At 35.6% G+C, this 26,426-nt stretch overlaps 1 protein-coding gene across 2 annotated transcripts in view; it reads right to left on the bottom strand.

The window, feature by feature from the left end:
* Positions 1-26,426, bottom strand: part of MIB1 (MIB E3 ubiquitin protein ligase 1) — a 117,023-nt gene that overhangs the window by 55,785 nt on the left and 34,812 nt on the right. For both annotated transcript variants that reach the window (XM_068562325.1, XM_068562324.1), the window contains exons 7-10: positions 23,745-23,928; positions 17,351-17,495; positions 16,279-16,412; positions 10,121-10,228 (exon numbers count right to left, since the gene is read on the bottom strand). In XM_068562325.1, the coding sequence (XP_068418426.1) occupies positions 10,121-10,228; positions 16,279-16,412; positions 17,351-17,495; positions 23,745-23,928 (571 nt within the window). The remainder of the gene's footprint in view (positions 1-10,120; positions 10,229-16,278; positions 16,413-17,350; positions 17,496-23,744; positions 23,929-26,426) is intronic.

Below are 26,426 nucleotides of genomic sequence, written 5' to 3'. Positions count from 1 at the left end.
GTTAACATTGGTTATCTCTGGCTGCTGAGCATACACTTTTCTGTATACTTAAGAACAGAAAAAAAATAAGTATTTCATTTAAAGATAAAAATGAAACATAAACAAGTATAATTCTATACATCCAAAATTCCAAAACTATTTCAGAGGAATCCAGTAGCAATGCCTCACCTTCTGCTGGCATATTTCTGAGGAGATGAGAGTAGAAAAAGACCCAACTGCTTTAATTTTTTTCAAATGCAAGAAACTGCTTTAAAAAAAAAAATGCTTGTACTGCACCATAAAGATAATATACACAGTCCATACCAAAAAGAGTCTCATTACCTTGCTAGATGCAGATGGAGAAGGATATTATAAGGGTATTGTCTTTATTCCATACACATCTCAAATTTTAACACCCAGATGTAAGCATACTCTCAGACTTTCTCCAACCCATGGTAGGCCCTGGTGGACTCTAGCTTTTGCAAGTGGTTTGAAAATCCACATGGCACTCGAGCTTACCTGAACTACTTTTCAAAGATAACACAGATAAATACCGCTGTGGTTAAATATATTTAAAACAAATAAACAAAACAGTTGCTGAATTCAAAACAGTTTTTGGTCTTTGCATATTTTCTCAAACAGATATTAAAAGTAAAACCGCTCAAGTAGAAGTCCATGACGACTTGACAACCATTCTTGAAAAGGTAGGAAACCAAGACTCAGGAGACTTCTACCTTACTAACATTCCAGCTAAACAAGGTTAGGAGTTTTTGTTACCTCTTAACACTAAGCATAAAGGAACTGGCAAACTACCACAGGAAAGATTTAAGATTCAACTCTTGTGCCTCTGAGTAGCATTATATTTAAACATTCCAGAAAAACAAGCTTCTTACAAAAAAAAGATATGTTTGTGTGTATGTATTGTTAACCTCTCTAGTAACACATTTCAGTATTTCAGAATCTTAGATGTAAGATCTTCCTAACCTCCAATCTGGATTTATTTTCTGTTATAATTTTTAAGCCTATCTAGTGGTACTCCTACCATTAAAAATGGGAATCCACTAACACTCACTGAATAAAAACAGGAACTATTTATGAAGTGTACCATATATTTATGATTGTTAGAAAACTGCTACCGAAACACTTTTATGCAGGTTCCATCAACAATTTGTTTACATTTTTAAAAAAAACCTAAAAACTTAAAACCCAAATATATGTCAAAGGGAAATACATAAGGAAAGTTTAAAGATTTTGGAAAATACATATACACACTAGAAAACAACAATTAATTTCCAGATTTTTATTCTAAATTAGAAAATCTCAGTTGAACAAAGACCTTAACTTACAGGTTCTGTTGCTTTCTTCCGAATTTATCTTAAATATTCCAAAAAGCCTCAAACATTGAGGTCATTATTCTGTCTCTGATACTGCCAACAAACGAGATGTTGAGGGACAACACAATAGCTCACTCCCAAAAGATTACCTAAAAAGATTTGTAAAGGGGCCTCAAATTAAATCTTAAACTGATCTTGGTTCTTTCTATCCTCTTGCTCCCCTGTTTCCTCTCAACCTCCAAAACCTGCTCTTGCTCCACTCTTCCCTATCTTAGCTGATAAAACCACAGACTGTACAGTCAACAAAATCAGGATCTGTAGGTCATGCTCACCTACTTCCTTTCCCTGAATCCCTAGGTCAAACACCAAATTCTATGGCTATCTAATCTCTCTTGTCCAATTCTACAGCTAATTTATTCAGACCTTCCTTCATTCTCATTCACTTGACCTACTGCCATAGCTCACCCAGCATTCTTACCCAATCTATTCTTCACACAAAAAACAGAATTCTCTTTGTAAAACACAGAATTTATGTTTAACACTCTTTAATGTAACTCCACTATATAAAGAACAAACCTCTTTTAAAGCCTACTTCTGTGGACCATTCCAGACTCATCTGCTGCCATGTTCCCTCATATATAAAACTAACTTACCAACGTACTTCACCCCATATGTTCATGTGCTGCTCTCAGACTTCAATGCTCTTATTCATTACCTTGTTGGTTTGAAAATACACATTCTTTTAAAACTCAGCTCACGTAACTCCTCTATGAAACTTGCCCTGACTCTCACAAAATTATTTTAACTCTTCTTCTGTCATCTCACTTATCACACTAGAGAATAATAATTTGTTTGCAAGTCTGTCATTTTTATTTGACCGTGAGCTTCGTGGGGGCTACGACTGCGTCTTAATCATCTTTATTCCCAAGACGTATCATAGTACCTACTACTAGTAAGAACCAAGATGGGCGTTGAATTGAATCCTTAATATGCCTTAATAACAATCATGCATTTTTTTTCTCAATGATTTTTTTATTGTGGTAAAATACAAATAACATACCCGTGTCTCTGCATCTAAAATAAGTCTCCTACAGACTGCGCACAGTTAGAATATTTTTTTTTAATCCATTCTGCCATCTCTGTCTTTTGGAGTTTAATCCATTTAAAGTAATTACTGAGAAGGAAAAACTTCCATCATTTTGCTATTTGTTTTCCATACGCCATACAGCCTTTTTTCCCCCTCATTTCCTACATTACTGTCTCTTTTGTATTTAGTTGATCTTTTGTAGTGAAATGTTTTAATTTCCTTCTCATTTCCTTTATGCTATAAGTGTTTTCTTTGTGGTCACCACAGGGATTACATTTAACTTCCTAAAGTTATAACAATCTAATTTGAATTTATACCAGCTTAATTTCAACAACGTACAAAAACTCTACTTGTTTACAGCTCCATCCCCACCCCTTTCAAGTTACTGATGTCACAAAATTACATCTTTGTACACTGTGTGCCCCAAAACATAAGCTAATAACTGTTTTTTAAAAATCCATCAGTCTCTTAAATTACGCAGAAAATAAGATGTGGAGTTAGAAACTGTTGCTAAAATAATGCTTTCTTTTATAATTGCCCTTGTATTTGCCTTTACTGAGATTTTATTTCTTCATATGGCTTCGGGTTACTGTCTAATATCCTTTCATTTCAACCGCAGGACTCCCTTTTGGGATTCGTACAAGGCAGGTCCAGTGGCAACAAACGCCCTCAGCTTTTGTCTGGGAATGTCTTAATTTCTCCCTCATTTCTGAAGTACAGTTTTGCTAGATATATGATTCTTGGTTGACAGGGTTTTTTTTGTTTTTTGTTTTTTCCTTTTTAGCACTTTGAAGATATCAGCCCACTATCTTCTGGCCTCCAAAGTTTTTGATGAGAAATCTGTTGAAAATCTTAAAAGGATCTCTTATAAGTGACAAGTTGCTTCTATCTTGCTGCTTTCAAGATTCTCTCTTTGTCTTTTGAAAGTTTGATTATAATGTATCTCAATGTAGGGCTGAGTTCATCCTATTTGGAATTCATTCTGCTTTTTGGATGTTTATATCTTTCATCAAATCTGGGGAGTTTCTATTCAACCAACCTCTCTGCCCCTTTCTCTCTTTCTGCCTTCTCTTTCTAGGATTCTCACAATGTGTATGGTGGTCCACTTGATGATGCCCCACAGGCCCCTTAGGCTCTCTTCATTTTTCTTCAGTCTTTTTTCTTTCTGTTTCTCAGACTTGATAATTCCCATTGTCCTATCTTCCAGTTCACTGGTTCTTTCTTCTGCCTGGTTAAATCTCTCTTTGAATACCCCTATGAATTTTTCATTTAAGTTCTTGTACTTTGCAGCTTTGGAATTTTTTAGTTTCTTTTTAGGTTATCTATGTCTTCATTGATATTTCCATTTTGTTCACACATTTTCTTGACTTTCTACACATCTTCATTTAGTTCTTTGAGGATCTTTAAGACAACTGTTTTAGAGTCATTGTCTAGTAGATCGCCATCTGGTTTTTCTCAGATACATTTACTTGTTGGTTTATTTTTTTTCCTTTGAACGGGCCATACTTTCCTATTTCGCTGTTTACCTTGTGATTTTTCTGTTGAAAACTGGACATTTGAATCTAATAATGCCATAAGTCTGGAAATCAGAGTCTTCTCCTTCTGCAGGGTTTGTTTTTGGTTTTGACTGTTTTAGCCTGTCTTCATGCTTACAGCCTGAAGTGCAAACTTAAGGTCTCCTTGGGTCTTTTCTGAGCCTGCACCTTTCCTCAGGTATGTGCAATGCCTTTCTAATTTCCCTCATATACGCAGTTGCTTTTGAATGTCATAGTCTTTAATGCCAGGTTCCCAAAAGGAGAAAAAGAGAAAAATAGGAGGGGAAGCAGAAAAGAGCACAGACCCTTAAATCCTCTGGAAGTAACTTCAGCCAATGAGGAAGGGCTTGCAACAATGGGAGGGTGCAACAATGGCTACCCACCTCTGTGCCTGCACCTCCATAATGAGAAGCAGCAATCAAGGATTAGAACACCTTGCAAGCTGATCTAAGAACACATACCTGGGCTGCCTGTCACTGGGCTGGAGGGTGGGGTATGTGTAGTTCCTGCTGAGCTAAGAGCTGAAATTGACCAAAATTAACCACAATTAACCCCCAAGCCTTCCCTTGGAAGTCACAAGCCTTCAACAGAAGCCAGAGTTCTAAAATAGTTACATCAGAAAGATTCTGCCAGTGCAGTTGTTGTCTAGATGGGGAGATGGACTCCTAGTACTTCCTACTCCATCACCATCCCAGAATCCTCTTGGTAACCATCATGATTTTTTTTTTTTTGGCTGCATTGCGTCTTTGTTGCTGCACGTGGGCTTTCTCTAGTTGCAGTGAGCGGGGGTTACTCTTCATTGCAGCGCGTGGGCTTCTCATTGCTGTGGCTTCTCTTGTTGAGGAGCACAGGCTCTAGGCGCACAGGCTTCAGTAGTTGTGGCTCGCAGGCTCTAGAGCACAGGCTGAGTAGTTGTGGCACACGAGCTTAGTTGCTCTGCGGCATGTAGGATCGTCCCAGACAAGGGCTTGAACCCATGTCCCCTGCATTGGCAGGCAGATTCTTAACCACTGCACCACCAGGGAAGTCCCCATGATTTCTGCCATCAATGAAATTAAATACTTCCTGAACTCACTGATATTTTCAGTAAATTAGGTGAACTATTATATTATTAGGTCAATATTTTATTATTCTCAAATATAATATTGTACTTCATCTTATTTTCCTTAAAACTTGTTCAGTTAATCAAGATGCTGGTATTGTGATCATATTAAAACCTTTAGATTGTCTGGAAATGGTGTATTCTGGTTTGTTCGTTCATTCATTTATTCATTCCTTCAATGAGTATTTACTAGGTGCCTACTATGAGCTCAGTACTGTTTTGGACACTGGAGAACAACAATGGGCAAGATAAAGTTCACCCTCATGGAGTTTACATTCTAGTGGGGGAGACAGAATATTATAAATGAAATAAGTAAATAAAATGTAAATGTTAGGTAGTAGAAAGTGCCAAGGAGAAAAAACAGCAAGGAGAAAAGATTAGATAAGACAGCCAAGGGATGGCCCCTTCCAGGGAAGGTTTGAGTAAATACCTGAAAGAAGTGAGAGAGAAGGCCATGAAGATATCTGGGAGAAGAGAAGTGTGAGGAGACCAGCACAGTGGCAGCAGGAAGATGAAAACTGTTTAAATTCTGGATATATTTTAAAGAGCCAACAGGATTTAGTGATAGACCAAATGAGGAATATGGGGGAAAAAAAGAATCAACGAATGACGATTCTTAAGACCCAACCTGCACAACTAAATTTACTGATAAGGGAGAACTATAAAACTATGATATGCCCCCTTTTAAAACCTGACCTTTTTTATTTGGGCAATCTTAGACTGCAGTCTGCCTTCCTGTAAATGACACCTTAACGACTGTTTTCTGGGTCTTATAAATCAAATTTTTCTCTTGACATCCCATGTTTTTAATAGTGCCAGTATTTCAGGGGGGGCATGTAGGGAGGTGAGAAAGCCTCTAGTCACAACCTGAATTAACATGGATCCCCAGGAACCACGTATACCAATTCCTAGAGCCATTCTGGATGTTATTATTCTGAGTTCTGACTTGTTTTTAAGAAAAGAAATTTCCTTAAACTGACCAGTCTTAAAGTCCACTTGCCCGTTCCTTTTCAGATTACAGTTAAATAAAATGTTTATACAGTTTTGTTTTCATTAACTAGATAAGCAAAATCAGACAGAATTAGCATCTGGGTTTTTTTTTGAGAAACTGTGCTAACTCCCACTAGTTGGAAAGAAATCTTTAATAAGAACAGTCAGGGACTTCCCTGGTGGCACAGTGGTTAAGAATCCACGTGCCAATGCAGGGGACGTGGGTTCGAGCCCTGGTCCAGGAAGATCCCACATGCTGCGGAGCAACTAAGCCCATGCGCCACAACTACTGAGCCTGCGCTCTAGAGCCCGTGAGCCACAACTCCTGAAGCCCGTGTGCCTAGAGCCTGTGCTCTGCAACAAGAGAAGCCATTGCAATGAGAAGCCCGCACACTGCAACGAAGAGTAGCTCCCGCTCGCTGCAACCAGAGAAAGCCCGCGTGCAGCAACCAAGACCCGACGCAGCCAAAAATAAAACAAACAAATTAATTAATTAAAAAAAAAAAGAACAAACACAGGTAATAATGACACTTTAAATTCCCATTGTGTTCTACATTATAAATGGTATCTTAATTATTTCCCTTACTCTATTCCCCAACTCTTTCAGTTATTTTCATAGATGAGGAAACTGAAGCTTATACCAATTAAACTTTTTGCCCAATATCATTTTAGACAGCAACAATACCATTAAAACTTGGGTTTTCTGACAATGTCGAGTACTGTTCCCTACTATTAATATTCTCCATTAAAAGAGTTTCATCATTAACCTTAAATAGTGAAACCACCTAAAGTTTACTGATATCTTCAGTATATATTTATACTGTATTTGAAAAACTTACTGTAAAGAACACACTTTTTAAAACTGGGCTTCCTTTCCATTAAAATAAATCCTCCACACCTTTACCTATTATATTCATCAGTAGGGGGGAAAAAAAAAAAAACAACTGAGTCCCTGGAGGATCAAACATTAGCTCACCCATATCAACATACCTAAGATCTCACAGTCCTCGGTGACTTTAACTACACATTAAGAAGGAAACAGAATGTAATCCTACTGTACTCAGTAGGTCATACATGGAGACAACCAACTTTCCAAAATAGCTCTCTGAGTTTTCCCTAAGAAAAAGAAATGGGGAAGAAAATGTAACCTTATCACATATTTGAAAGGTATAATATATAGCAAATAATTTAGTTTAATAACAGCTTAAATCAACTAAAACCTGTAATAGTCATCTACATTAGGGGCCAGCAAACTTTTCTGTGAAGGGCCAGAAAGTAAATATTTTAGGTTTTACAGGTTATATGATCTCTTGTCACAACTACAGAACTACTCAATTCTGCTGCTGTAGCACAAAAGCAGCCATACACAATAAAATTAATTAATGGGTGTGTTGTGTTCCAATAATACTTAAAAATACAAATGAAGGGCTGGACTTGGCCTGCGGGCTATAGTTTGCAACCTGTAATCTATACTATCTTGAGCTCACTTCCTGATGGAGATGAAAAAAATTAATACAGATACAGAATGAGATAACTAGACAACAAAATATATTATTCTCTTTATTCTTCAGCTAACCTCAAAACTTTTAATAAAATTAGATTTTTTAAAAATCATTGTTAATTTATCGTGTCTACATGTGTTAAAGGTACAATAAAGTTTTTAGAAAAGAGTACTATCTTCTAGGATACATACTAAAATATTTACAGATTAAATAATATGATATCTGGATCTGCTTCAAACTAAGTCAGTGGAGGAAATGGGAGGCAAGAGGGTACAGATAAGACAAAATTGACCAGGAAAAATAAATGAAGTAGAGTAATGGGTACACAGGATTCATTATACTATTCTATTTCTATACATGTTTAAAATTTCCAATAATAAAAAAATTAATAGCAACCAATCAACTTACAAACAAGCTAGTGCATGATGAATCACAATTTTAAGTGCATTCGTAAAATTAACTATTTTCTCCAACTTTTAAACCAGGATTTCCCAACCTCAGCACTACTGACATTTTGGACCAGATAACTCTTTGTTGTGAGAGCTGTCCTGTACACTGTAGGATATTTAGTAGCATCCTTAGTTTCTACCCATTAGATGCCGGTAATACTCCCCAGCAACCAGTTGTGACAATCAAAAATGTCTCCACAAAATGTCCCCCGTGGGACAAAAATGCGCCCCAGTTAAGAATCACTGTTTTAAACAAACTATATTGCTGTTTATGACAGACAATGTTAATTCTTACATTCTAGAAAAATGAAACTTTGATAAATTTTTGTTTTACTCTTAGGCAATGAATTATATTTATATTTCAATCCAATTTTTAAATGTAATTTTTCCTCTACCAATTGGGACACTGTGTTATTAATTTAACCTGATGTGTAAATATTCCTTTTTCACACTATTCCTACAAATTACATCTGCCTACAATGGTTTTTAAAACAGAAAATGCACAGAATGGAAATGCAAAGGAGGAGGTATGGCAGAAGTCCACCTGTACCTTACAGCTTTAGTAAGAGATGTGGTTTCCAAAGTGAAAGATAAATTATTGACAAACACCTAGCCTACTGAGCTTCACTCCAACTCCAAGCTTATGTGTACAGTAATAACTAACAATTTGCTTTGTATTTGAGTTCATTTAAGGAAAAAAAAAAAAAAACCTACTCTTGAGAAATAGTGCTAACTTTGTTCCCTACCCCACAGCTGCATCCCTATTCTACACAACGTCTCATATAGTTTACAAACGTATAATATACTGATTTAAAATTCAAGCTCTAGGCAAAAGAAAAATTCCAACATCAAAGATGACTTATTTATACCTACAAAACCAATGGCTCTTTAGTAGCTGTCCAACAACTCAAGATACATACAACTGGGGGAAAAAAGCAAAAATAATGTAAGACTTCTCTTTTCAAATATATGTCATTAAAATTTTATAATTAGTAAAAAACAGGCTGGTCAACAAATTTAGCCCTCAGAAATTCAAATCCATATTAAATAGCTTCTTCAGATGAGAGTGTCATTTGGAGAAAATTGCAACCTTTTGCCTAGTTTAACTTTGACAGAATTTGGCTTATTCCTAAATAATCTTGTATTAGGCTAAAACAAATGTAATTCTAATATACTCTTTAAGTGATGAGGTTATAGTTAACTACAACAAAGGGAGCCATCCCTCATACCAGCCATACAATGAAATTCCAATGATAGTAAAAATCATTTATTTCTCCTTTAATAAGAATATACTCTAGGGCTTCCCTGGTGGCGCAGTGGTTGAGAGTCTGCCTGCCAATGCAGGGGACACGGGTTCCGGCCCTGATCTGGGAAGATTCCACATGCCGTGGAGCGACTGGGCCCGTGAGCCACAACTGCTGAGCCTGCACGTCTGGAGCCTGTGCTCCGCAACAAGAGAGGCCACGATAGTGAGAGGCCCGCGCACTGCGATGAAGAGTGGCCCCCACTTGCCGCAACTAGAGAAAGCCCTCGCACAGAAACGAAGACCCAACACAGCCATACATACATACATAAATAAATAAGTAAATAAGTAAATAAATAAGTAAATAAGTAAATAAATAAATAAGAATATACTCTAAATTAAGCACATATACACACATAGAGCGATAAACATGCATTGTAAAAATCTTCAAAAACCCATATAAAGATCAGGAAGCAAAAAGACTAAACAAATTCTAGTTTACTTTTTCCCTCAGGAGATAAACAACAACAACAACAAAAGGCCTCTGAGTGTCACATATCAGGAAAAATCTTGCCGCACATGATTTATATTCCTCTTCCCTCTATTTCCCCAGCATGACTCATGGGTAAATCCAACTGGGCTCCCAACAACATGGTGGTCCTACCATAGCAAAGGGAAACTCAACTATCTTCACTTAGGGTTATGCCTAGAATACTGATTGATCACAGAAAAACATGAAATGCTCCGAGCTGTCTTTTGTCAAATTTTTCTTTTCAATCAGAAGAGCCTTAGGTTAATATTAAATTTCAAAATGAAAAAAATCCATCTCATGATAAGAAGTACCATTTCTAGGACATTAATTTTTACTTAAAATATTCTTTAAGCTTAGTTTTAATTACCTCTGCTTCTACATCCACATTTTGCTTCAAAAGTAACTTCAAAATGTCAACATGTCCGTTCTGACTAGCAGCTTGCATGGCTGTGTGACCAGCACACTGTCCATTCACCTAAATAAAAAAAGAAAGGATGAAGGAATCTCACACATCAGAAAGAGCCAATATATACATACAGTGTAGGTTTAAAGCCAGCAAATTATATGATTCTATGAAAACAATTTAGGTTGGTGTTCTATATATCCTACCATAGATCACCAGAAACTGGTTTCTCTAATCTAGGGAGGGATACATGAAATTTCCATTGTTCAAAGAGTTATGAAAGAACTCTTAGGCAGTCTGCAAAGGTGAAAATAGAAAAGAAGGAGGGGAAGAAGGGACGAAGGGAAGTAAGTTACCTTCGTTTTGTATGTATATGTCTACTTGAATTATTAAATCTCAGAGTCTGTTTCAATGAAGAAAAAGCAATGAGGTGAATGGAAAAATCTTTAGAAAAGATACTGTCTGCTACAGTATAAAGAAATTCAATTCAGCCAATATAACCAAATGCTAATGGTAAGCAAACTACCATGAAGCATACATAAATGAGTTACCAGGGTAGCTATACACAACTGTTCTAATATAAAGCAGTAATTTTCAACCAACCTTTTCTTCACTTCAGATGTAAATGCATTACTTATTCATGGATACACCCAAGTCTAAGTGTAATTCCTTAATCCCACTACATTCACTCCCATCCATAAAACCTTTTATAAAAAATGGCTAAGGACACCAATTACTAATATAAGAAAAGGGGGATATCATTACAGATCCCATGGACATTAAAAGGATAATATGGAATATTCTGGAAACTCTATGCCCACAAATTTGATAGGCTAGATGGAATGGACCAATTTCTTGAAAGACACAATCTGCCAAAACTCACACAAGAAGAAACAGACCATGTGAAAGGCCTGTGTCCAATAAAGAAACTGAATCAATAATTAATTAACTTCGAAAACCAAAAGCACCAGGCCCATATGGGTTTACCAGTGAATTCTACCAAACATTTAAGGAAGAATTATACCAATTCTCTACAATCTCTTTCAGAGGACAGAAGCTGAAGGAAAACTTCCTAACTTATTCTATGAGGGCAGATTACCCTAATACCAAAACCAGACAAAGACACTACAAGAAAGGAAAACTACAGACCAATATCTCTCATGAACACAGATGCAAAAATCCTCAACAAAATGTTAGCAAATCAAATCCCAAAAAGTACATAAAGAATTATACACCACAACCAAGTAGAATTTATCCCAGGTATGGAAGGCTGGTTCAACATTCAAAACTCAATTAACGTAATCCATCAAATGAACAGAGTTAAAAAGAAAAATCACATGACCGTATCAATAGATGCAGAAAAAGCATGTGACAAAATCCAACACCCATCATAAAAACTCTCAGTAAACAAGGAATAAAGGGGAACTTTCTCAATTTGAAAAAGACTAGGTACAAAAAAATTACAGCTAGCATCATATTTAATGGTGAGAAACTCCAAACTTTCCTATTAAAATTGGGTACAAGGCAAGCAGGTCCACTCCCACCACTCCTTTTCAACATCATACTAGAAATCCTTGCTAATACAGTAAGGCAAGAAAAGAAAATAAAAGGTATACAGATTGAGAAGGAAGACAGGAAACTGTCCTTGTTCGCAGATGATCATCTGTGTAGAAAATCTGAAAGAAGAGACCAAAAAATTCCTGGAACTAATAAGCAATTATAGCTAGGTTGGAGGATACAAGGTTAATACACAAGTGTCAATTGCATTCCTATACTAACAAGTAGAATATGAAACTGAAAACATAATATCACGGCACAGCAAAGGAAATCATCAACAAAATGAAAAGGCAACCTACTGAAGAGGAGAAACTATGTGCAAATCATATATCTGATAAGGAGTTAATATCCAAAATACATAAAGAACCCATACAACTCAAAAGCAAGAAAAACAATTTGATTAAAGAATGAGCAGAGGATCTGAATGGACATTTTTCCAATGAAAACATACAGATGGCCAACAGGTACATAGAAAGATGCTCAATATTACTAATAATCAAGGAAATGTCCACAATACCATCACATTACCATTACACCCCCCAAAATCAAACACTGAGGTATAAATCTAACAAAATATGTATAAGATCTACATGAGGAGAACTACAAAACTCTGATGAATGAAATCAAGGAACTAAATAAATGGAGTATACTCCATGTTCATGGATAGAAAGACTAACAGTTCTTCCCAACTTGATCCATAAATTCAATGCAATCCCTATCAAAATCCCAGCAAGTTATTTTATGGATACTGACAAACTGATTCTAAAGTTTATACTGAAAGGCAAAAGACCCAGAATAGCCAACTTAATACTGAAGAAGAACAAATCTGGATGACTGACACTATCTGACTCCAAGATTTACTACAAAGCTACAGTAATCAAAACAGTGTGGTACTGGCCAAAGAACAGACAAACGGAACAAAGGAAAAGAACAGAAAGGCCAGAAATGGCCTCTCATAAATACAGTCAAATGATTTTTAACAAAGAAGCAAAGGCAATACAATGGAGCAAAGATAATCTTTTTAACAAATGCTGCTGGAACCACATGCAAAAAATGAATCTAGACACAGACTTTACACCTTTCACAAAAATTAACTTAAAATGGATCACAGATCTAAATGTAAAACACAGAACTATAAAACTTCTAAAAGATAACATAGGAGAAACCCTAGATGACCTTGGGTATGGTGATGACTTTATTTTTAAGATACAACACCAAAGACATGATCTATGAAAGAAATAGTTGATAAGCTGAACTTCACTAAAATTAAGATTTTCTGCTCTGCAAAACAAAATATCAAGGTAATGAGAAGACAAGCCACGGACTGGGAAAAAATATTTGCAAAAGACGTATCTAATAAAGTACTGTTATCCAAAATATACAAAGAACTCTTAAAACTCAACATTAAGAAAACAGCCCAATTAAAAAATGGGCCAAAGACCTGAACAAACACCTCACCAAAGAAGACATCCAAATGGCAAATAAGCATATGAAAAGATGCTCCACAATATATATCATCAGGGAAACACATTCTTACTATATGATCCAGCAATCACATTCCTTAGTACTAATCTAAAGAAAGCTGAAAACTTACGTCCACACAAAAACCTGCATACACACATTTATAGCAGCTTTATTCATAACTGACAAAACTTGGAAGCAACCAATATGTCCTACAGTAGGTGAATGGATAAACCCTGATGCAACCAGACAATGGAATATTAATCAGCACTAAAAAGAAAGAAGCTATCAAGACACGGAAAGACATGGAAGAAACTTAAATGCCTATTACTAAGTGAAAGAAGCCAAACTGAAAGGGTTACATACTGTATGATTCCAACTATATGACATTCTGGAAAAGGCAAAACTATGAATACAATAAAAAGATCAGTGGTTGCCAGAGGTGGGGTGGGGAAAAGAGGTGAATAGGCAGACCACAGAAGACTTTCAGGGCAGTAAAAATACTCTGTATGATATTATAATGATGGATACATATCATTATACCTTAGTACAAACCCACAGAAGGTACAACACCAAGAGTGAACTCTAAGGTAAACTATAGACTTTGGGTGATTATATCAATATAGGTCATCCTCAGTAAAATAATGTACCATTCTAGCAAGTGATGTTGATAATGGGGGAGGCTATGCATTTGGATGGACTGGGAATACATGGGAAATCTCTGTACCTCTCTCAATTTTAGTTTGTAAGACTGCTCTAAAAATAAAATCTAAAATAAAAAATGATCAAAAATTCCCAAATATGAAAGACATGATTTCCAGAATAAAAAGATCAAGCATTAAAAGTAATGGATGAAAACGGATCCACATCACGGCACAACACTGTACAAGTTCAGACTCTGGTGACAAAAAGAGATGTTCATGCTTGAAAGAAAAAAAGAAAAAACAGCTCACATGCAGTATCAATCAGGAATCAGAATGGCTTAATAAGTCTTCTCAACAGCAATTCTGAATGCTGGAAGAAAATGGGATTATTCTGAAGGAAAATAATACCTAACCTTGAATTCTATTCCCATCTAAAACCTAATAGTAAGGTTAAAAAAAATATACATTGAAGGTCTATTTCCCATGCACTCTTTTTCTGAAGAAGCTACTAAAAGCTATACTTCACAAAAGAGGGAATAAACTTTGAAACAGAAGGACAGAGGATATAGAAAACAAAAAATCCAACACAGGAGAGAGGGGAAGGGCACCTCCAGGATGATGGGTGAGATACATTCCAAATGGGCATCAGGCATAGAGAGCAACCTGGCCAGATGGAACAGGTCAGAAGGCACTGAGAGAAATCTCTCTCAGAAGATGAAATGAATACATACCTGATGTGCCTGAATTTCTTGACAGATTACACAATTAGAGAGAATTTTGGAGAAGAATTAATTATAACAATATAGATTACTAATAAGTGAAAAAATTTTTAGATTATCTCTTGGGATTAAGAGAGACTGGGAAAAACTACAAGTGAACTCTTTGGAACGAACGAAATGTTCTACATTTTAATAAGGCTGTGGATTATGTGGGTATATGCATTTGTCAAAACTGATCCATGTATTTCACTGTATGTAAAATACACCTCAGTTTTTTTTTTTAAAGAACAATTATGAACACCAAGGAAAACAAAAAGTTGTGTAAGAAAACACAATCTAGTATCCTCCACAGCTTAGATGTGAATGTCATTTGAATAATAACATGCACAATTAATTTTAATCTTAACAAAATTACAATACGATATAATACCACATTAAGAACCTGGAAGAGGTGTGTATGTGTGTAGTGGGGATGGGCTGGAGGTGGCAAAAGAAAGCTGAATCCTCACCTTCACAGAGAAGTATCAAAAGATAACTCCTAAAACATAAAAATCAAGAAATAACAATAGAAATACATTATTGAAAGATGTGGAAGTAAGTATATGAAGAAAGTCAGCTGAAAGAGGTGAAAATAGTTGCCTCTGAAGAAAAGCAAAATAAGATTGAGAAAGAGATGCTGTTTTTCATAACAAACCTTGTAGAACTGTTTTTCCCTTGAAATTTTTAGAATGTATGACATTCTAAAAAACAACTAAAATAAATCAGTAATTAAATAAAGGAAAAAATTAAGTACAATAACATGTAAATCTGCTTGACTGAATATAAAAGAAGTCTTGACTCTACTTTCCAAACACAAAAAACTTTAATATCTGAAACAAATTATTTGTGACATAGCTCATAACCAATCAAGGAACCACTGTGTCATGCTGCTGCAACTGATCTCTAATAAACCTAAAATGCCACATGAGATCATAGAAGTAAGATGTTTACACCTTATAATTACAGATCTGATCTTTGTCAAACTATCTAGCATACTTGCACACAAAAATGTGGCAACAAAAGTCCTCACTACACAGTGACAATGATCCAAATTGACACTCAGCCTACAGTCTCTTGGCTGGTACTGACATCATACTGGTGCCACAATAGTAGCAATGACAAAGCCAATGGATGACTAAGCGAGAACCAAAATTTAAATTTTGAACCCGTTTAAAATATGGCTTTTGTAAATGGTAAAATTACAACATAAACTATTAAGATTCACAAAATGCATGACCCCTAATTCACCTGCATTATAAACTATGAAACAGTCAATTTTTCATAAGGAGGGGAGGGAAAAAGTTTAGATTAAATGTTTTGAAAAGAGAGATGGAAAATTGCTTATAAAATTTACTAAAATGTATTTTTTAAACATAATAAGATAACATTTTTTTTTTAAGATAACATTTATATGAGAAAATTTCACTGAATTTCCCAAAAGGACACTACTACTTAAAAACCTAAAAGTAAATTTTGTCAATCATAAAATTTTAAAAGTCAGTATTAAGAAAATGTCAATATCTTTTAGAAATGCACAATGAAGAAGTGATGCCCAGTGTGTTCTTTAAAATACCCTAGAAAAACAAGCAAGAAGGAATAGATGAAGCACATGTGGCAAAATATTAATAACTGTTGAAGTATAAGGTTCATTATAACTATTCCATTCTTGTGTATGCTTCAAAATAATTTTTAAAATGCTCACATCCACATCTGGTCTTTTTAGCAAATCTTCCACTTTAGCAACATCTCCATTGGCAGCAGCCTTAACTAATTCTTCATTGAGGTCACCAGATTCTTGGGTTTCAAATAATTTCTTCAAGAGTTGGGAGAGTCTTTCTGTAAAGCACCAAATAAAGCTGCTAATATAGGAGGATCTCAAACCTTAACTACTAACAGACAAGCATTACCCATATGCCTACAATACATACTTTTCCTTTCTTATTATTTCTATCATTAATATTATTTTCGTACTATGCTACAGATATTACCCATGCCTGTTATAATTACTACCATATAAAGCTGCATTAAATTCGAGCCCACAGTTATTCCCAGTTTACTCCAATTCATGTATTTCAAGTTAACATTTCAGAAAAAGAAGAGAGCTACATACAAACTATAATTCAAGATTTAGGAGTCATACCAAAGATATTATAAATGAACACACTACAATGGGAGTATCATAATGATACAAATTGTCTTTCAGGTCTTACGTATATCATATGGACACTCAGAGCTCAATGTTACAGATCTTAGACTAGATCACACAGCTTTCTACTCATTGTGGTATGTATATAACTCCTATTAAATGACAAGAGAAGAAGTATAGCTGACATGTAAAAATATCCAGAAAGAAAGCCATCGGCTAGCAATAATATTGGAAATAAAAAGAAAATAAAGTAGTCTAAGAAAGCGATGGTTCTTTAGCAGAAAACAAAACTTCCGACTAAGGAGTAAGAATGTTGAATTTCAGGTATCTCAGATTTGATGTGGAGAAGCCCTTGATATATCAAAGAAAAAGCACATATTTACGGACCTTTTCCAGGGCATACCTCAGCCAGAACAAAGATTGTTCATCATATAAAAAAGCAGAAGAAAAACCAAAACAAAAAACCTTTAGCGAAAGTCTAAAAGGTAGTTAATATTCAAGTGAGGTTATGTGATCTATGAGAAAATCAAGAACACATACAACATTATCTGTATACAAGAATTGGGGAATTGGGAAATGTTCTAATGTAAACCATATTACTTTTAGAGAAACATGAAACAAAACATACCACCAGATGCATTGCTAATGGCTGATCCTGCAGATGCCACCTTGGAAACTGCTGCTGGATTATACGTCCAAGATGTTCCACAGACTTCCACCTTTAAATCACTGTCTGAATAAATTTGTTGTACTCGGCCAACTTTACCTAAAGTCTTAAAAAAAATTAGATTCATGCTTCAAGTCTGAAGTATATACCGTAAAAATCAATCACCAGTTTTTACATATTTAAAGTACTAATTTTACTTCATTCCTAATAAAAAAAACTTTTAAAGGATAATCATATTCAAATGGGTTGTTTATTAGTTGCAAACTTTAAAGAGTATCTTTTAAAAATATTTTAATAAAACTACATTTCCACAAGGATATAAAACAATCATGACAATCTATTTTATTCATAAAAGTTCACAAAATCTTGGTTTCTGATATTCAATCCTTTTTTTTTGTAAATTTATTTTGTAAATTTAATGACTGATTGATCGATTGATTGTTGGCTGCGTTGGGTCTTCATTGCTGCGCACGGGCTTTCTCTAGTTGCAGCAAGCAGGGGCTACTCTTCGTTGCGGTGTGCAGGCTTCTCATTGCGGTGGCTTCTCTTGTTGTGGAGCACAGGCTCTAGGCACGCAGGCTTCAGTAGTTGTGGCACGTGGGCTCAGTAGTTGTGGCTTGCAGGCCCTAGAGCACAGGCTCAGTAGTTGTGGCACATGGGCTTAGCTGCTCCGCGGCATGTGGGATCTTCTGTGTTCCCTGCGTTGGCAGGTGGATTCTTAACCACTGCACCACCAGGGAAGTCCCCAATCCTTTTTTAACCTCGTAAGATACTTCTTGAGAACTTGTAACGCAAGTAGTCCAAAATCATCATCAATCTAGCCTAAAAAAAGAAAATCTAATTTCTAAAAAAAGCAATTTAAACCAAAAAGGGCTCAAAGCTTACATCTATGTTTAAATCCTTTTTGGAATCAAGCCTGATTTCAAAACAGAAGTATGTAGAAGTAACATGCTTATTAAATATATGGAGTAAGAAGAGCAATTAGGTACGGAACACAACCAGAAGCAGCAGCCCTCATGTGGCGGGTACTGTTCTCAGAGCTTTATACGTATTGACTCACCCAATACGTAAAATCCTGAAAGCTATGTAATCTTATTAGCCCCATTTCAAACTCAGGTCCAAAACCCATTCTCTTATGCACAACAGAATGGCCAATAACAACACTAGAAAACTGGTGAAGGGTAGTGATAATATCTGACTATTTCCTAACACAGAGGAGACTGCCCTTAAACTTGTTTTCTCTTTTGACCTCTCCACAGCATCTGACTCTAACTTCTTGAAAATATTCCCTTGATTTCTGGATGACAGCCTTATCTTCCTGCCTGTTCCTTCCCTTTTTCCACTCACTGGCTCCTTTTCCTTCTTCAGATTCCTAAGTCTGTTCATTCTCCCAAACTTTATTCCTTGTTTTTCACTCTACTTTCTTGGAAATTTAATCCACTTGACAACTATCGTCTTACTTCCAAAGACTTCAAAATATACTACTCCAGCCCTGTTTACCCCTCTCCTCGCCCCAAAACACACACCAATTTTAACTTCTCATTAGATACTTTCACCTGGAATTTTCCACCATCATCTCAAACTCTTTGAGGCTGCATTCTTTTTTTTTTTTCCCTCCTTAACTGTTCTTTACAGAAAATCTCAAACACACAAAAATAGACAATTGTATATTGAATCCTCATGTACCCATCAACCAGTTTTAACAATTGTCAGCTCATGGCCAATCTTGTTTTCCCTACCCATTCTCCCCTCCTGTATTATTTTGTCATGTAAACTCTTTTTCTTAAAATATAACTTCAATACTATTATCAACCTATCCCAAATTATCAATAACTCTATAATAAAATAGAGTACTAGTCAGTGTTCAAATTTCCGATTGCCTCACAAATGACAATTTTTTTTAGTTTGTTTAAATCAAGTTCCTAACAAAACCTACACATTTTTTTTCTTTGCAAATTACTTGTTGAAGAAACAGGGTTATTCGTCCTATAAAGATTCATCCAATCTTAATTTTACTAATTGGTGCAGTTTAATAGATTCATCTGTCTTTGTATTTGGTAAGAAACCCTTCGAATTGGCGGCTAGATCTTTTTAACATCACCTAGAAATCTTTGATAGCTTCCTTGCTATCTGGTATGAGGCTCATCTTGTTCACTTCCTGCCAAAGAACTAGAATGAGCCATTTCTCCAAAGAGCCCTGATTCTTCACAGAGGGAAAGGCTATTTCGAGACCATAATCTAGGCACTAAGGTTGGTTATTGTTACTGGAATGGTCACTGTTTCCACGCCTTTTCATGGACAGAGCTAGGAAATGGAGGGGGGCGCAGTGTGTTTTAAAACAAAGATAAAATAAATCGTGAGTTTCAACACTCTCACAATTCAAATTCCAGCCTACAGGGTCTTTTCTTAACCTCTTCTACTATACTACATCTGCGTCTCCTTTTTGCCACTCTGATAATTCTGGTCCTCAGGGTCATTGGGAATAACAGAATTAGAATTATCATATAACTGCTCATTTGATTTTTTGTCATATTACATACACAACAGTCTCAGAGTAACAATATCAACACTATCACAAACAATAAATTTACGAAAATTGTTAAATTTTTTTTCATGCAGTTCTGAAGGGCATAGACCTCCTATAAGGATATAAGGACAAACTACTGTGTTTGGAAATCACTTGGAATTTCCTCTCTGTATGATTAAGCCAACAGGAAACACACTTAGGTTCATTCGTTTCATTTTATTCTCCACTTTTGGGAGTTTCCTTTTTGAACTTAATTTTGTTTTCTAATTGTATAAAATACATGTGATTTCAAGTCAAATCTATAAAACAAGACATATTCAAAGATGTTTCCCTTCTACCTTTGTCCCCCATATCATATTACCTTTCTATACATGAAAACTTTTTTTTAACTTTATGGTTAATCCTTCCATTGTTTGCTTTTTTAAATATAAAGTTTATATTAAACTTTATATAGTCCCAATTAATAACTAAAATGCAATCAAACAGCTCATTAAACTTACCATATCCTCTCTGCATTCCCAGCCCATTTTCTGACAGTCATACTTCATGTTGTTAGATCATATAACCATTATAAACTCTACCCTTTCCTTTATAACTATCATTTAATCTTAGTTCAATAAATAAATATGTATTTAATGATCACTACCAGTCCTTCAGTTGACATTTCTTCAGTCATTTTGGTTTTCTAAAACTAATTCTCTAGTAGATTACTCTGAAAAGGCTCATGGGGACTCGATTCTCTGGATTCTTGTATTTCACAACAGCCTACGGCATTTACAGTACTTGAAAGTCGGTTTGCTTATATATAAAATCCTTAGCTTATGTTTTCTTTCCTTGAGCACCTTAAATAAATGTTATTTCATTGTTTTCTAGCATAAAACATTGAGATCACATTTTTTTTCTTAACAACAATCTGATTTTCTTTCCTTTGTAAGTAACTTGGTCTTTTTTCCTAGATACCCAAAGAATTTTTTCTTTTCTTGAAGATTCAATTATTTTACCAGAATATGGCTCCGTGTTTGGTGTTCTGGGTTAGTTTTCCCAGGTATGCAATGTGCCCTTTTAATATTTAATTTCAAATCTTTCAATTTCAGGTAAACTTTCCTGGAATTACAAATTTTAGCATTTGTTATATTCCATTACTTTGGTTTCTGTTTTTTCCTTTTTGCAAGGATTCCCTAATACACATATATTAGATATTCTGTATTTGTCACTTTCTCTCAAATACATTTTATCTTTTTGATTTTAAAAATTTTCCTCCTTTTTACCTTCTGTTTCTCTTAAGGCATTATCTGTTGTATTTATTTGCTCTATGTTGCTTTTAGCTTATTTCATTTCTGAAATGAATTTTTTAAAATTCTTTCCTAAGTTCTACCTCATTTCTAATTATGATTTATTTCATCCTTTCATGTCTTTTATCATCTTCTTAATTTTTTAGCTCATTTTGAATTATTAGATTTTAGTTTTCTGTGCATATCTTTCTGATGTACTTTCATCTGTCTGTAGAGAAGTTATTCTATTCCTTATTCTCCTTTTTCAATAATAACAGTGCATAGGGATTCGACCATGATCCCTTCCAACTTTTACCTAGATTTGCTCTTTCCTTTGTGCCTATTGTCTCTACCCTACTCAATCTGGCTTCTATTCCCAGCATTTTCTCCTCAGTGGAGGGCTCTGCCCTGGAAGGGAGATTTGGCTGGTTGGTTTGGAAAGTTTATAGCCCCAGGCTACTCCAGTCCCTTCAGACTTTAGCATGGACCTATCGCTCTCACCCCAAACTGGAGTCTACAAGAGCCCTCCCAGGTTCGGCTGTTGTTATCACATTAATCTACCACACTAACCAATGAATACTCATTAGCTATTCTGGAGTTTCCCCCTTCTCAGGTCCACCTGATGCTCCATTAATTCTCTCTGCTGCCACACAGATGCAGACCCTGTAGCTGTCAATGGTTTATCTTTACTCATTCACATTTTAAGGTTCAAAAGACTATTCTATCACCTGGCTTTGTTACAGATGTTTGTAGCTTTTTTAGTTATGCTAACTAATCTAGTTGTTGACTGTTTTAATCATGAGGATTTGAGAAGATTCAAATCTACATCGTCACTACTGGGATCCCAGTACTGCCCTCTAGAAATTACCTAAAGGTTTTGCTTATACAGCAGCTTAATATGGGAGACAGGCTTTGAAGTAATATAGACTTGGGTTCAAATTCCAGTTCATTATCTTAGTTCTGATTTCCTCATATTTAAAATAAGGATGTCATACCACCACCTACTTATAATATTCCTAAGACAAATAAAGTCTGTGTGTTTATGTATATATGTGTATACATATATATAGCATGTGCTGCATATGTACGTATACATCATTCAGCACAGTGCTCAGAATAACTGGGCACTCAACAGATGGAAGATGCTATAAGGTGTCACTGATAAGGGGAAAAAACAAAAACATCTTGACTATAAAATAATTTTAAATAGTATATATAGCTCCTATAAAACACGTCAAAAAATGACATTTTGAGTAACACCACACTATAGTGAGGCCTGAAGTATATTAATACATTTTTTTAACCAACTTTAATACCAAAAGCAAACAAAACAAAGAGGGATTATATAGAACTCAACTTTTTGGAGAAAAATAATGATTCTAAAATATAGTCCTGAAATACAACTATCACTTATTCAATACCTAACTAAAGCAATAAAAAATGTCAGCATCATGTGCAAACTATGAAATGTCTTTGAATGAAAGTACCACAACAACAGAGATTTTTTTTTTTCTGTTGTGTTCACTATTACATCCCTGAAGGCTAACAGGCACACTGCTTCTGCTAAAACATCTGCTGAAGGACTAAGGCAGAAAGGAGGAATGGACTGATGGAGGGACAGGACATCATGAAGGATTAGGAAAGGGGGACTGGACAGGATAGGAGGGGGCAGAAGGCAAATAGGGCAGGAATTGGGGCTGGACAGGAAGAGAAAAAGGTGTTGACCAGGACAGGGGACTGGACAACACACCAGGGTGGGTTGGATGCCATATGAAGGGGGTGGGAGGGGAGGTACATGGGACAGGAAGGAGGTGCTTAAATGGGATGGGACTTGGGAAGACAGGATTTGTAACAGGATGAGACAGGAGCAGGGAGTGGGCAAAGTGGAGGGCTGAAGAGGAGAATATAGCAAGGTGGAAGGGAATGGGATACAGGGCAAGGCAGTTAAGGGCAGTTGGCAGGGTGGAACAGGTAGTACAGAAGGAAGGAGACAGGAGGACAGAAGCAAGGAAAAGATGGAGAAAGAGAAAGATGAATGAAAAGAGGGCAGAACAAACAAATTATTTTGTTACTGCTGAACATTTGACGAAAAATGTATTGATTGACTAAATAAAAAATTAAACTGTAGCTCTTTGGGAGCAAAGCTATCTCAGAAGGCACACGTCCTGAGCTGCTCTTGCAGTCTAAGCTTTAGAGAGGCATGCCCCCAAGTGAGGAGAGCAGCGGTGGTCCAGCACTGCTGGTGGCTGGATGAGCACGTCGCTCTCATTCTGGGGTGAAGTATCAGGAAGCCTCTTTGCCTCACCCCAACATTACATTCTCCACTAAAAGCTCTATCAAAAAATATTAACTAGAGCTCTTTTTTGGACCTTCCCAGGCTAATCTAACTGAAATAAGTTAGAAAATAAAAGGCATACATATGTTAAGCTGCCAATGAAGATTACAATTCTCAAAGGATTATGCTAATTTAGTTTCTAAAATCAAAGTTTTAAAAACTTTTAAAAACTACATAAACATGGTATATTTCCTAGTCCAAAATTATTTTATATGTACTTACTGGGAGCATAGCTTCAGCCCATTCTCCATGTCCTCTCTGTAGAAGTTTAATTCTTTCCAGGTCATAACAAACTTGTACAAGATCACCCACTTGGAACTGTGAGGGGCCTCCTTCTGCGCCCTGAGCGGCATCCCCACTTCGGACAATGTTTGCTTTAGTGAGAACAGCAGGATTGAAGGTCCACCTAAAAATCAAAGCCAAAATTCAACATGGGTAAGTTTACTTAATTTTAGCACAAATTCTTAGTTAACCGTTACAGGGAAAAAAGCTTTATAACACATCAACAGAGTAAAGCAATCCTTTACAATTACATCCTGAATGATTTGTATTTCTTCTTATGATTTTATTATACAGATTTGGGAAAAGAGTTATCCATAATCTCACCACTCTATTATGATACACTTCTGTCTAGCACTTCTGTCTAGATTTATTCGCACTTGCATGTCTTATAAAATTGTTATAAAAAAAGTAACACACACTCAAAAAAACAATTAATACACACTCGTTAAAAATTAAAACATTTCATAAACATGTAAAGTAAAAGTGAAAGTTCCATTTCACACAAACACACCTGGATCACCATTCCCCACCCCACTAGACACCACAGTTAATACTCCATTGCGTAGCCCTGCAGATCTTCTATTAATATGCAGAGTGATGGTTATAAGAGAGAGAGTTGTTTTGTTTTCCATAAATGGGGTCATAATATACATATATATATTATTCCGTGACTTCTTTTTTCTCAGAGAATGCATCCTGGAACATTTATTTTTCAATGTGACAGATATAGATCTATTTATTTTGATTTAATGGCTACAGAGTATTCCATAGCATCGATATACACAAATGTACTTAGCGATTCTCCTATTGACTATCATTTAAAGTAATTCCACATTTTCACTATTATTACGAACAATATTATAAAGAACATCACTGTATGTACATCTTTGTGCACATGGGGGTCAGTATTTCATTAGAGATTCTTAAAGGAACCACCTAATCAAAGTATATATTTGTTTACAATTCTGATAGAGCCAAACAGCTCTACAAAGAGTACACTATTTTCCCATATCATTGCCAATCTCATGGATAAAAATATTATCTAGTTTTAAATTGCCATGTATGGGTATCTTACATCCTTGTAATCACTGTATCAAAACAAATTTGGACTCGGATTTCTTCTTTCCTATACATAAGCATTTTCCTATGCTGCTACCATCTTCATAACCACCGTTCTATTGACTACTTAATATCCCATCAAAAAGTTGTACCACAGTGTATAACACATTTCTCCTAGTCCCATATGGTACTCCAAGGGAAAAAAGGTTCCCTAGTCAAATAAACTTTTACAATATGGCATATTATACCCTCCTTTCCTTATTATAATGGTCCTTAGCATATAAAAGGCTCTGAGAGGTCACAACACACAAAAACCTGCTTACTAAATTCCTATAACCATGTAAACTTTCTTTCTAAAACAACCACAAAGAGAAAGAAGTGCCTCTGATCAGTTAAGAATAAAACTCAAATACAAAAAGTTTTCTTTTCAGTCTTATCAGTCATGGTGCCCTTTATTTACCTCACTCCCAAAGTTCCAAAATTTACTAGACCTGTGTAGTGCCCAAACAGTAGTTATTTACTCAAGTTGTTCCTTCTGCCTACAGCGCTTCCTTGCCCAGGTGAAAACCAAATCTTTCAACCTTACTTAATGTAATATGCTCTCTTGAGTTTTCTCGGATTTGCCCAGCTGAAATGACCACTCTTCTTTTGTACCTTCAGAATAGCCTGAATACTCACCTATCATAACTACTTAAAACATTTTAATACAGCTATTTCTGACTTTGTCTATCCAAATTAATAGGGAAACTCCTTCAAAGCAGAGGACCATGTCTTGTTTGTCTTGGTAATTCTAACATAATCACAGGGCCTAATACAGGATAAGTATTTAATAAATTGGTGTTGAATAAAGAATAAAAAAAGATTATTTTCTAGAAGTCAAATGTCATGTTACTAATAACACTACTGCCCAAGAAAGAATTTTGACCGAGGAAGAATTCTGCAAGTAATAATCCTAATCTGTGTTAACCTAACATTTCCAAACAACAAACAAGATACTATTTAAGACAAAATATGGTAGTACATGCTACTCTGAACTTCAATTGTGTTAAGATTTTTTCCTTCTTTTTTATTAAGAGCTATACTGAGATGTAGCTCACATATCATACAATTCACTCATTTAAAGCGTGTAATTCGGTGGTTTTAGTATATTCATTTGTATAAACCAACCACCACTACCTAATTTCATTACCACAAAAAGATACCCCCATAACGATTAGCAGTCACTCTGAATTCACCCCTCTCTCCCCAGCCCCTAACAACCAGTAATATACTTTCTGTTTCTATGGATTTCCTTATTATGGACATTTTGCATAAATAAAATCAGATAATATGTGACCTTTTGTGACTGGCTTCTTTCACTCAACATAATGTTTTCAAGATTTATCTACGTTGCAGCATGTGTCAGTACTCCATCCCTTTTTATGGCCAAATATAATATTCCATTGGATGGATATATCACATCTTATTTATCCATTCATCAGTTGATAGACATTTGGGTTATTTCCACATTTTGGCTGTTATGAATAATACTTCTACAAACGTACATGTACAGATTTTTGTGTG

This window comes from Eschrichtius robustus, chromosome 14 (genome assembly GCF_028021215.1).
Source record: "Eschrichtius robustus isolate mEscRob2 chromosome 14, mEscRob2.pri, whole genome shotgun sequence".
NCBI classification, from domain to species: Eukaryota; Metazoa; Chordata; class Mammalia; order Artiodactyla; family Eschrichtiidae; genus Eschrichtius; species Eschrichtius robustus.
Note: the sequence above shows the minus strand (reverse complement) of the source record. Positions and strands in the feature narration are given on the sequence as shown.